The following is a 13286-nucleotide window of genomic DNA, read 5'->3' as shown; positions in this document are numbered from 1 at the left end:
GGTAACTTAAAAATTTAGTAGCCAAATTGGCTGGTGAGTGAAAAAGTTAATTTCAATCCCTGGTGACGAGACTCTGGACGAACAGCTGAGATGTGGCGAGACTCTGGACGAACAGCTGAGATGTGGCGAGGCTCTGGACGAACAGCTGAGATGTGGCGAGGCTCTGGGAGATCAGCTGGGAAGTGACGAGGCTCTGGCAGATCAGCTGAGATGAGACAAGACTCTGGAAGATCAGTTGAGACTGGCCTGGACTCATGACAAGCAGCTGTGACTTGACTTGACTCAGGAAGATCAGCTGTGACTTGACTTGACCCATGATTGGCAGTTGTGACATAACGGGGCACTGTTGTGTCCGCCGTTTTGTGATCAGGCTCCGCTGTCGCCACCATTTTGTGAGCGTGCTCTAGTGCGACCACCATAATCGTGTCTTTAAAGGTTCATTGATACCCTCACAAAAAAAGTCTGTAAGCACACAGTCCGGCAGATCAGAACAATATGCGAGATCTAAATACTCTTGTACATAATCCTCGAGCGATCGCAAGCCCTGCTCGAGGGTTAATAACAGTCTTTCAGTGTCCATACCTGGCCAATGTCCACATGAAAATCTGCTGGATCCTTGTGTGGCCGAGTATTCTGTAACGGAACGACTGACACGAGAGACGTGCGACACCAGCAAACAGATATAGACAAGGCAAGACTAAAGAGTATTCCATATACAGGCATGGGTCAAACGACAGCAAACGTAATCCAGAGGGCGAGGCAAATGGGTAATCCAAAAACATGCAATAATCTAGGCAAGGGGCAAACAGAGTCCAAACGACAAAACAAGAGAGAAATCCAAGACAGGCAGGTGATCAAGAAACAGACAATCAGGCAAACACGACGTGGCTAAACTCAGACTAGAACTCGGAACATGAAACTAGGATTGGGAACAAGTTGCTAAGGCAAGACAGTGATACACACAAACAATTCTCGGCAGTGAGGAAGTCCATGGCTTATGTAGGGTGTTTGATTGGTTGCAGCTGTGTGTGTAATCAGTGCAATGGATGATGGGAAATGTAGTCCGGGGTGACATGCAACAGTTTGTGTAGTGTGAGAGTCAATGTAACTGGAAGGCAACATCTAGTGGCGAGCAGACGGAAAACCACGGACCAGATTCGTGACAGTATCTGGAGATGTTGTCCGACAGGAGTGGTGTTGACATGAGTTCCGCTCCGACTCTGCTGGGGTGCAGGCCATCAGCGCGAAAAAGCCTAGGACGCTCCCAGAAAAGATTCCAATTATTAACAAAGAGCAGTTTCTGTTCTTTACACCATGACAATAACCATTCATTTAAAGCAAAAAGTCTACTGAACCTTTCGTGTCCTCGTCGATACGTAGGAAGCGGTCCTGACACGATGATTGTCGTCGCGGGTGATGTGCTGCGCACCGTCTTGATCAGGCTCCTGAAGTCTCTCTTCAGTGTCTCCGTCTGCCGCAGCTTGGTGTCATTAACCCCCACGTGAAGCACGACCGCTCCGGGGCTCTCGTCGCTTTTCAGGATCACGGGTATCTGCGCAGAAACATCGAGAACAAGAGCACCAGGGAAACAGTCCCGGGGCCTGGCTCACGTCTTTCGCTGCGGGTGCACCCAGGGTCCGTGGTGTCCTGGCACTGGAGTGAAGGACATCTGGGAAGATCACTGGGTGCATGGGGCCTGTGCAGAGAAACACACGGAGTACAGGTGGTGGGAGAGTTAGCAGCGCACTGTATACTTACCCCGGCTTGTGAGCATCAGCCCTGGATGTTTCCAGCGCAGCTCTCCGCTCCCTCAGCTGGGCCTGCTTCTCCACCAGGTCGCAGATCTGCTTCTCCACGGCCTCCAGCTCGACCTGCACCGAATGCAGTTCGAACGTGTCCTCACCTGCACTCAAAGGATGCTGAAAGACAGAACCAATCAATCACAGACAGCGTTCGCTGCTGACGCATGGCTCTCAGTGTTTGTTTAAATAGGGCTGCGTTTCCCAAAAGCATCAGAAGCATAAGCTTTTAGGGGTATAGTTGCACCTTTGAGGTTACTGCTCCAGTAAAAGGCTAAAATACAATTATAGTATATTTGATTTCTGACAGTGTAAACAAAAAAAGGCCTATGAAATGTTAAAAAACATGGCTTTAAAAATCTAATATTAAGTGAGTATATTTACTGATTATATTCTTTTAATAATTTAAAAGATCAGTTTAGTTTAGAGGTATCAGTATCGATATAGACGATACTGGGCTTGAAAATATCGGTATCGGATCGAAAATAAAATAAGAGGTATTGCCCATCCCTAGAGAGAGGTGCCTAGCAATACGCACATCACATGAGAATTAGGTTGCTAGTTGCACTTGTTCAATAATAATTGTTTCTTTATGATACGCCTTGGTTGCTAGTTTGTGCCTATAATTGTTAAAGGGATCCCTGGGTATTAAGACTTGTATGGCTTAATATAACGTAAATGATGTCTCTTCCTGAAATATGTAGTAGAAGACCCATTAAAGATTTATGTTATTTTAAAAATCACATCGTTTTATACATATTTTAGACTATGGGGGGCGCCATTATTCTAATGACGTAAAATGGTTGCACTCAGTGAGCTACTGCCGCTACTTGTTGCTAATTTTACCACAACCCAACTCGGAATAGACAACTCGGAAAATAAAATACTGTTATGATGACCACAGCTACTGAAAGAGCTTACAGGTGGAGATGGATAAGCATAGGCTTAAACCAAATGCTGTACCATCGATTTTTCCCCACATGGAGTCTAAACGCCCCGGATCTCGAGGAAAACCTGCGCTGAGAAACTCCTCTAGCGGCCGCGCGTCATGATTAGCGTCGGCATGTTTACAGGATGACATAGCGTTTCTCAGCCGTTTGTAAGCTCTTTCAGTAGCTGTGGTCTACTAAAAGACTCAAAGGCATCAGGACTAAAGTGGAGTGAAAAAAGAAGCGGGTCTTTAGGAAGTTTTATTCGTCCACAGGCATCTTCCCATTCTTTTCTCCTCTTCTTGTGAAGTCTTGCATTGCTTCTCTTGTTGCCCTTCGACTGAAAATTACAACCAAAAGTCACATAATGTGATATCGTATCAGTATTTTATTTTCTGAGTTGTGTATTCGGAGTTGTGTTGCGGTAAAAAGCCAAAGACTATAGAAATAAGCGCCAGTAGCTCACCGAGTGCAACCATTTGACGTCATCGACGCAGAATGTACTGTGCACATAAAATAATGGCGCCCCCCATAGTCCAAAAACCATGTCGATTTTTTTAAATAACATACATCTTTCATGGGGTTTCTACTATATATTTAAATAAGATACATAATTTACGTTATATTAAGCTATACATGTCTCCAAAAACCATGTAGATTTTGTTAAATAACATACATCTTTCATGGGGTTTCGACTATATATTTAAATAAGATACATCATTTACGTTATATTAAGCTATACATGTCTTAATACCCGGGGATCCCTTTAATCATTTAGGTAAATAGTTGAACTTATTTTCTCGAAATCGATCTTTTTCATCCGTTTATCTGAGTGAAATGTGTAATTTAAAATACAGGTAAAAATGCTAGTGAAAATTAATTCAGAAAATCTGAGTAATTTCATTGTGTATTTTACAGTTTTTTTTTTTTTTTTGCGTCATGGTTACAAAATGACATCAACATGCTTTTATGTCACAACATCGTTTAACAACTTTTAGCAACAAACGACCTGCCTTTTTGCGACTTTATCTAAAAATTAATTTGCAACTTGGCCTGCGCCGCTAGTGGAGGCAGCCTCGTGCTAGCCTCTGCTACAAGAGCTGGAGGCCCGGCTACATACGATACTGTGGCCGGAAGAGCCACAGTGAAAGGTTGAGCCGGAGCGGGAAGCGAGTGAGGCTTTGTGTGTTGAGATCTGAGGCGCGGCCCAGGCTCGTTGAAGGCCTGCCGCTGCGACCCAGTGCTTAAGTAGAGCCAGGTCTTGCAGTAGCCCCTCACTGCAGAACACAAGATCCAGGGGGCGTGGTTGGGTCTACATCTAGGGGGTGGAGATTGGTAGGTTTAGGGGTGGAGATGGGTGGGTTTAGGGATCAGGGGGTGGAGACGGGTAGGTTTAGGCATATGTAAGGTGGGAGGGAGTTGGATCTGGATCCAACCACGCCCCCTGTATCTTGTGTTCTGCAATGAGGACCATCTCGGGTCTTGTGCAGGGAGATGGTGGTGTCGAGTGATGTGGGTTCGGGTTCGAGCTTTGCTCGAAATATTGGCCGCCCTGCTGGAGTGGATTTAGGAGTGAGTTTGGATGATTGCAGAGACACGAATAACTTAGATCATACAGTGTGTTACAGTTTAGTTATTGACTATTTTTCATAATGAAAAATCATAAAAAATGTGCAAAAGCAATTACTTTCAAAATAACTGTTGTAGAATAACCAGCAGGAGAGCAGCGATGTGTGAACTGAATTTGGAGAAAGTACAGTGTGTTACGGTGAAGTTTGACTATTTTGTCCAATAACAGTGAATTTATGGCATATTTAAAAAAAATCATAAAAATCTTTCAAAAGCAATTATTTTCAAAATAAGTATTGTAGTTAAACCAGCAGGAGAGCAGCGATGTGTGAACTGAATTTGGAGAAAGTACAGTGTGTTACAGTGAAGTTATTGACTATTTGTAATAATAAAAAATCATAGAAAATGTGTAAAAGCTATTATTTTCAAAATAAGTGTTGTAGTATAACCAGCAGGAGAGCAGTGATGTGTGAACTGAATTTGGAGAAAGTACAGTGTGTTACAATGAAGTTATTGATTATTTTGTCCAATAACAATGAAGGCAAAAAAAAAAAAATATGCTAAAGCAATTATTTTCAAAATAAGTGTTGTAGTATAACCAGCTGGACAGCAGTGATGTGTGAACTGAATTTGGTGACACTAAAGCGTGTTACTGTATAGTTATTGAGTATTTTATTAGCAAAATTTTTTGCGTTTCGCACTTTGCAGACGGTCCCTACGGACTTGTCTCTCAGACGCCAGCGCAATGAGCGCATTGAGATCAGTGTATTTTGTATAGAGCGGAGGAAAGCTTGTTTTGAGGAAAACTCGCTTGTAGCTCGTTTTCTACATCACTACGAAAGAAAAGAGGCGTCAGTTTTGTAGTAAAAACATTTTGCTCGTGAGTTATTGATCCGGAAGTCAGAAGTCGAATCTGTGAATATCTTGCCAACTTTACCGAACTCCGAATCAAAGAGTAAACACGGTGTAAATAAGAGATGTATTGTGGCGTGCAGAAACGCTCTTTGATTGTAACGGGAGTTTTAGCAAGAGTGCAGAACTCGCAGAATACATTGTATTCGGAACGCTCTTCGCTTTATTTTGTTTAGACAGAACACAGCATTCACAGATCGGTTTTCATGCTTGCATCGGCCACTTACACACCGCAAAGCGCCAGGAGTGTCAGCGCACTAAATGACGCAAATAAGCTTCATGTATTCGTGTTGTTTCTGCAGGCAGAGGTGAGTAGTGCATATTAAGGGACAGTTTGTGCGAACATGTCATTGTTAACAGGGCAACATTCATTACATGGGAAACCGAAAGTGTTTCACTTCATACTTTTACTTTCACTTTTAAAGCTCACTCACTCACATGTCTGAATGCATGCAATTGTTTAACTGTGAGTTCATCTAAAATTGAATTTCTTTATGAGCTTAGCACGAGCTTTATCGAGTAAACAGAGGTCTTGGTGTGTTAGAACTGCTGTTTGTATGTGACTGGTGTTATGTTGCAGATTGATGGAAGACAGGTCGAGGCACATGCGACTGAGAGAATGGCTCATAGCGCAGATAGACAGCGGTGAATACGCTGGACTGAGCTGGGAAAATGAGGAGAAAACCATGTTCAGGATTCCCTGGAAACACGCGGCCAAACAGGACTACAGACAGAACCAGGACGCCGCGCTGTTTAAGGTAAACATACTGTACAGTTTTACCATTAAACCCATTTCAATTGAGGCTTTAAAGATCTGTCCGAACGGACGAAACTGATATTAGTGTACTGGCTTGATTGCTGGTGATTATATCTGCACGTAGCTTTTCATTTCTATCATTCAAACTATATTTAATTGAATTTCCCATTTAAGTCCAGTTGACTAAAAAGTACACAACTTGCAAAAAATATAGCTGCTATACACCGATACATTTAGACAGAAAACAGATTAAACACAGACTCTGTCTCAGGCATGGGCCATGTACAAGGGTAAGTTTCAAGAGGGCAGGGACAAAGCAGACCCCTCTACGTGGAAAACGCGTCTGCGCTGTGCCCTCAACAAGAGCACAGACTTCCAGGAGGTTCCTGAGCGCAGCCAGCTGGATATCTCTGAGCCGTACAAGGTCTACCGGATCCTGGACGACACAGGGAGAGCTGCAGGTATTATGACCGATCTAGACTCGTGTTCCTCAAACCTCCGCCACCCACATCTCACTTCCTCATTAATAGAAATATATCCACTCAGACACAGTCATACTCAAAACCAGCTTCAAATATAAGCGACTCCTTGTGTCTTCCAGACCCTGCTGGAATATCACTGGACAGTGACTGCAGCAAAGCCTTGAGAGACACACATCTGCCCATGCAGGTACTGTTCAGTGACAACTCCTGTGGAAATCCCCACACGCACCACACTGACTGCAAACTTGGATGACATTTATTGTTCTGCCCCCTACTGGACGGATTGCGTATGAAAATAATAGTTTATTTTCACCTCCAGCAGGACAGTTCTCTTGGTGACTCAAACAAAGCTGCTGGATGGAGTGGTTAGTGTTTTACTGTCAATAACAGTGACTTACTAAAAACAGACAAACAAAGAGTTACATTGAGTGTATGTGTGTGTTTGCAGTGAATGGCAGGGCGTATGCGTGTCCCAGCACAGGCACTAACTCCATTCCTCTATACTCGTCTCAGGTCTCCATAACTGGTGAGCTCATCCTCTAATGTTCCTCGTTTTATGAAGTACCGACTTGAAACTAGATGTCATTGTGATTTTAAAGATCGAATTACTCACTGGGAGGAAAACGATGTATAACATTAGGTGTACGGTGAAAACTGAAGCCAGTGTTAAGAAAAGCGATGCTGTTTTTTCGTGTGCATGCGTGCAGACTACCGCCTGGAGGTGCGTTTGTTCTATCACGGTAACCTGGTGCAGAATCTCGTCACTACGTCTCCAGACGGCTGCTTCATTCTGCAGGGCTGCGCTCCGGTGGGGAACGAGCGCATCTACGGGCCTTGTGAAGCCAAGAAGGTCTTCTTCCCCTGTCCAGACATCGTACACCTACCCCCGGGCATCTCCGAAGCCATGACCCGTCTTCTGCCGCACCTGGAGAAAGGTGTGCTGGTGTGGGTGGCCCCAGACGGTGTGTTCATCAAGCGCTTCTGCCAGGGCCGCGTGTACTGGGACGGCCCTCTGGCAGAGCACAGACAGAAACCCAACAAACTGGAGAGAGAGAGGACCTGCAAACTCCTGGACATGACCATCTTCATGCAAGGTGACGGAGGGAGGGCGCTTAGCCTGGGGAAACCAGTGCTTTTTGCATTTCGCTGATCCTCACGCTGTTTCCTGTGTTCTTGGCAGAGTTACAAAACCACCGGCAGCGCACTGGTCCCGAGCCACAGTACACAGTGGACCTGTGCTTCGGAGAGGAGTTCCCTGACCCCAGCCAGCCACAGACCAAGAAGCTCATCACTGCACAAGTGAGTGTCCGTAGCACTGGAGCCTTGCGCTTGTATACTGGAGATGTACTGAGCGCTCAGACAGTAAGCCTGTGCTGCCCTTCACAAGCATCTGTATTGAAACGTATACAAACGATTTAGCCTAGTTTAGTTTATTTGACAAATACAAAACTTCACAACTTGTTTGTCAACGGTAGCACAAGAAAAGACTGAAAATGAACAGCTATGGCAGCAAAACATTAACACAAATAACATCACAATGAAACGTTTTCGGCTCAAGCTAAAACCCGCCTTATTTAACCCTTTGTGGCGCTTTATCTTTTTGTGGAAATGGACACATTTTTTCAGGATTCTTTCATAAAAAGTTCAAAAGAACAGCATTTCCTTGGAATATAAATCTTTTGTAATATTATAAATGTCACTTTTGATTAATTAAATTCATATGAATTTATTTTCTAACTACCTAACTTCTTTTCTTGACCTGCAGTGTATAATTTGTAAAATACACACTGATGTCTAAAGAAGAGTCTATAATAATCCCTTTAAAACAGAATTTGATGACATGTTTTATTCACATCATTGCGCATTTTGTAGGCGACTATAAAGTTCACTCTGTTTTTTTCCTGCCTGGACGATAAAACGATATCAGTATTTATTGACGGTACACCTTCATCGATAACAATAGAAAAAATGTTCAGTATAGCACACGATATAGGCACGTGCTATCAGTGAATGGAATAAAAAACCCACAAATTCTTGAGACAAAATTTGAAGCTCTTTTAACTTTACATGGCTTTCTATTCATCTTTTGTGTGAGACGCAAGTGCAAGTTAGTTGTCCGTCTCGAAAATGTGCAGAACATGCGTTCTGTGTGAATGGCTTGGTTACGGTTTTATCCTAACCAAGATCTTCTCTGCATTGAGCGTCTATATTTCTCTAGTATGTTGAATGAAAATCGCAGCAGCAGCAGGGCATCTCGTGGGTTCAGCTTGGCAGGCTAACACAAACGCTAAAGTACAACGCTAAACGACACTTACACCATCATCACCACCGCATCTCGTGTGCCACTGAGAAGGCTCCCGGACCTAAAATTCAAATGCACCATTTTTGATTTCAAAATAGAATTTTTATTATAAATTTGACTAATATTAATTTCTTTCATTCACGATCTCTAAACGCAGACAGGCACAGCACTCATTTTAACATGTGCTTGTGTGTTCTGAATTAAATACAGTCTGTATGATCGGCGCTTTGGATTTTTGTATTAAGCTATGCATAAATACATGATGCTGTTTTGTTCATAATTGCTTATGCAATTTACGAAATTATACACTTTCTTTATAGATAGCCATTGTTTCATTGCATTGAATAAACAATTTAATGCGGTACATAATTTTGCTCATTGCGCCCTCCTGTGGCTTCAGGAGACAAGTCAAAAAGTTTCCTTAACACTAATCTGCATATAAAATAATAAAAAAATACAGTGGTTAAATTTAAACTTTTTTTCTTCTGCTCTTTGTTTAAAAAAAGTAATAAATTGTTTTCAATAATTACTGATACCGACTGATATGAAACATAATATTGTGTTTAATTTTTTAGCTATATCGCCCAGCCCTACCAGTTATGTGCTTTCATGTCTTTCGGGAGAAGTGAAGGAATTCATGGGTTGTAAATCTGACTCTGATTCTCTGCATTGCAGCGCAAACTAACACAGCAGCACCTATTACCCATTAGAGAACAACTGACGTGGTCTTTATTAAGCAGTTTAAACAACAACATGAGAATAGGATTATCAGATATTTCACAATATAGAGGCTGTCCATTTGCTTCAGGCTTTTTCCTAATGTAGTGTGTCACATAAAGCAAATAAAAATCACTCTTCCTGTTCTGGCTGAAAGTCTTAGACAGGTTTTTGATTGCTTACATATCCTAAACATAAATTATATAAAACGACTGCATCTCGTCACAAGGTCTGGATTAACCTGCTTGACTTGCCACCTTTTTACGCTTTTTTCTTTTTAAGAAAGTTAAGTTTTTATAAGTTTTGGTTAAGTGTTGGTTAACCGGACATAAACATCTCAGATTTCATTAAAAACATTAAAGCCAGCACATCCCATATATCAGTGCCGGTCTTAGGCTTCTGGGGGCCCTCTGGGGGCCCTAAGCTACACTTTGTCAGAAGGCCCCATGCGTTCATAAAACCCCCCAAAATGACCCCCAACCCCTTAATCTATTATTTCAGAGCAGTTTCACTGTCAACAAACAACAGTGAGTTGTTTGACTAAAAATAATAGCCTACTACACAGAAACTGAATAAAGTCATCATATGTAAAAATCGAACACTGCTTAGTCTTCACCGTATGAATTAAATGTACATTGATTCTTACCAAAGTCATTGAGTGAAGAGCAGTGGTTCTCTCATTGTCTTTTGTTTGATTAACACTGACAGATCTAATAAACTGACAAGCATTCGGTTATTTTCCACACTGTTTACGTTCACTTAAAGGGATAGTTCACTCAAAAATGAAAATCCTGTTATCACAGCGCCGAAGATAAACGAAGGTCTTACAGGTTTTGAACGACATGAGGGTGAGTAATAAATGACAGAATTTTCATTTTTGGGTGAACTTTCCCTTTAAGACATAACTGAGTTGAAGTGAAAACCTCAAGACATAAAGACGGACATTTTGGCATACATTTGTGTGTATTTGTCTTTGGAAACAGTGTCTCTTTCGCAGCTCAATATGCTTTTAGTATCGAGCACAGAAGACCGTATACTATGACGGCCATGTTACTTGATTAGACTGATTTGGATGATACGTAGGAAGGGTGACAGCGCGCTGCTTTAAAGGAATGGAATGGAATGCGGCATTGTGCTTTCATAATTGTTGGAAGCCAAAATCAAAAATGAAATGCACAGCACTAAATTCATCTGTGAAAGCAAGGAGGCCCCCTGGTGGTTTGCGTATAGGGAGGACCGGCACTGCCATAGATGCTCAATTGGGTTAAGATCTGGGGAATCTGGAGGCTCTTTGTCAACAGTTTTTTCAGTGTGACAGGGTGCATTATCCTGCTGAAAGAGGTCACTGCCTTAATTTGTGTTATAGAAGCTCTTCTGTGCGATCAGACCAGATGGACTAGCCTTTGCTGCCCATATGAGCATCCATGAGATTTGTTCTCCCATAAACCTGACGGCGATTCACCTGTTGTCCTCACTTAAACTGACTGTTCACTTGCTGGCTAATGTATCCCACCCCTTGACAGGTGCCACTGTAATGATATAATCAATGTTATACCCCAGGGCTGTTCAATGTTTGATTCGAATGGTTAACAAATATTCTAAGGCATGCAATTACTTTTACGGAAATCTGTCCAGTAGTGGTATTTTTTGAAGTGCGTTATAGTTCATGTTTATCATTAGATAATAAACAGTTATACTATAATTGAAACTATACTATAATTGCAGTTAGAGAACATGAGAAACACCTTAATGAAGACCACAACCAGATGCTAGTTGTCATATATTTAAGTTTTAGTCTTTCTGCCATCTTTCTATCCCTGTAGGTTCGCTGAATGCAATTGGTTGCCTTGTGCTTTTTAACGTTTTTTACTGGCTTGAATTCTGTATTTGCTGCCCTTTTTAATATTCATGTAATGAAGTATGCTTTTATAAAAATAAAATGACGCTGGGATGTCAGTAATTAACCGTTTAAATTTAGCATTTAAAAAATCTAGACTTATAAAAATCGAGTGTTTGACAATGTCTAAATGTACATTAAAATGCAAAACCTAAAAAAGTAAGCAATTATGACCAGTGATAATATTTTGAGCAACTATACATGTATACTTATTAAACATTACATAGGAATATTATCTTTCTGGCCACCAAATGCCTCTAATTTGCCTCTTTGCACTGGAATTTAAAAATGTTTTCTCTATTTTAACCATAAATACTACACTAATTGTAATACAGTGGGTACGGAAAGTATTCAGACCCCCTTAAATTTTTCGAGGCCAAAAAATGCAGATGAGCTGAAGGCCGCTGTCAAAGAAACCTGGGCTTCCATATCACCTCAGCAGTGCCACAAACTGATCACCTCCATGCCATGCCGAATTGAGGCAGTAATTAAAGCAAAAGGAGCCCCTACCAAGTATTGAGTACATGTACAGTAAATGAACATACTTTCCAGAAGGCCAACAATTCACTAAAAATGTTTTTTTTTTATTGGTCTTATGAAGTATTCTAATTTGTTGAGATAGTGAATTGGTGGGTTTTTGTTAAATGTTGTTTGGAACTACTGAGAGTTCCTGTATTATGACATAATATCTTATACTTGGTCATGGTCATAATTATCAGATATTATCTCATTATAACACATGACACTTGGAAAAATAATAATATATATATATATGTATACATTTTGCTAACTCTAAGTAACTATGCAACTACATGTCAACTAACTCTTATTAGAGTATTAGTAGGCCAGTGTTAGTAATATAAGTTGGTCACTTTATTTTAAGGTCCAATTCTCGCTATTAACAAGCATTTAACTATGCCTTTTACCTCAGTAAACTCCTAATTTGCTGCTTATTAATAGTTGGTAAGGTAGTTGCTGAGTTTAGGAATTGTGTAGGATTAGGGATGCAGAATAAGGTCATGCACAATAAGTGCTTTATTAGCTCTAATAAATAGCCAATGTTAATAATAGTCATTCTAATAAGTCTAACTAGTTAATAGCGAGAATCAGTCCCTATACTAAAGTGTTACCAATAAGTTGACAGGCACTTACAAAGTTACTTACAGTCTGTTGGGGAACCATAAAATAAAGTGTTAGCAGATATTAAGCAGACAGTCTAATAATACTCTAAATAGTTGTAGTTGACATGTAGTTGTAGAATACCTAAAGTGGACTATCAAAATAAAGTTTTACCATATATATGTATATTCAATTCAAAACTATTTAACTTAAAAGTTATTCACATATTCAAATATGCCTTTTTTTTTTTTTGCTTATGCATTTGCCTATTCATTTTTTTCATCTATTTTATTTATTATGAAACAAAATATTGTCAAATGTAAACAAATATATGCTAAAGTATGCTAAAATTGAACCCCTTCCAAACCATGATCATAAAAACTGATTGATTGATAGGATTTTGTTGTTGTTCCAGCCCCAGAAGTATTTAGATTCAGGGATTTTTTTAAAGACTACCAGTAGAGGGCATTGTGGAATAATCACACAGTAAATAAACCTTTTCTTTCTTTCTCTCACTCTATCTCTGTGTGTAGGTGATTCCTCTGTTTGCTGTAGAGTGTCTCCGCAGGCATAATGCACCTAATAATGTGGAGATGAAGCAATCACCGCCACACAGGAAAGCCAATGAATAAACATACCTTAATCAGAACAGCACACGTTTCACCATCCCTGTGTAGGAATTCACCAACAATGACATGAATAAATTACAATTATAATAATAAAATATTAATAATAAAAATGGAAGTGTCTGTATCTAACATCAGTAGAAAGAAGAAATTTACAATGTTAACTTTTTCATTGAT

At 40.7% G+C, this 13286-nt stretch overlaps 1 protein-coding gene across 3 annotated transcripts; it reads left to right on the top strand.

Moving 5' to 3' along the window:
- Positions 1-5082: 5082 nt before the first annotated feature.
- On the top strand, positions 5083-13262 carry irf10 (interferon regulatory factor 10). 3 transcript variants are annotated; one of them, XM_016571476.1, is made up of 9 exons: positions 5083-5517; positions 5790-5967; positions 6238-6427; positions 6568-6635; positions 6771-6813; positions 6897-6974; positions 7156-7542; positions 7629-7747; positions 13017-13262. In XM_016571476.1, exons 1-9 carry the CDS (start codon positions 5471-5473, stop codon positions 13113-13115), a joined length of 1209 nt encoding a protein of 402 aa, XP_016426962.1. In that variant the 5' UTR covers positions 5083-5470; the 3' UTR covers positions 13116-13262. The 3 variants fall into 3 exon arrangements, with proteins under 3 accessions (XP_016426962.1, XP_016426961.1, XP_016426963.1); XM_016571475.1 differs by having other exon boundaries at positions 6768-6813; XM_016571477.1 differs by lacking the exon at positions 5083-5517 and adding an exon at positions 5594-5675 and having other exon boundaries at positions 6768-6813; positions 13017-13261.
- Positions 13263-13286: the final 24 nt, after the last annotated feature.

This window comes from Sinocyclocheilus rhinocerous, unplaced genomic scaffold (genome assembly GCF_001515625.1).
Source record: "Sinocyclocheilus rhinocerous isolate Xijiao unplaced genomic scaffold, SAMN03320098_v1.1 scaffold2697, whole genome shotgun sequence".
NCBI lineage: Eukaryota > Metazoa > Chordata > Actinopteri > Cypriniformes > Cyprinidae > Sinocyclocheilus > Sinocyclocheilus rhinocerous.
Note: the sequence above shows the minus strand (reverse complement) of the source record. Positions and strands in the feature narration are given on the sequence as shown.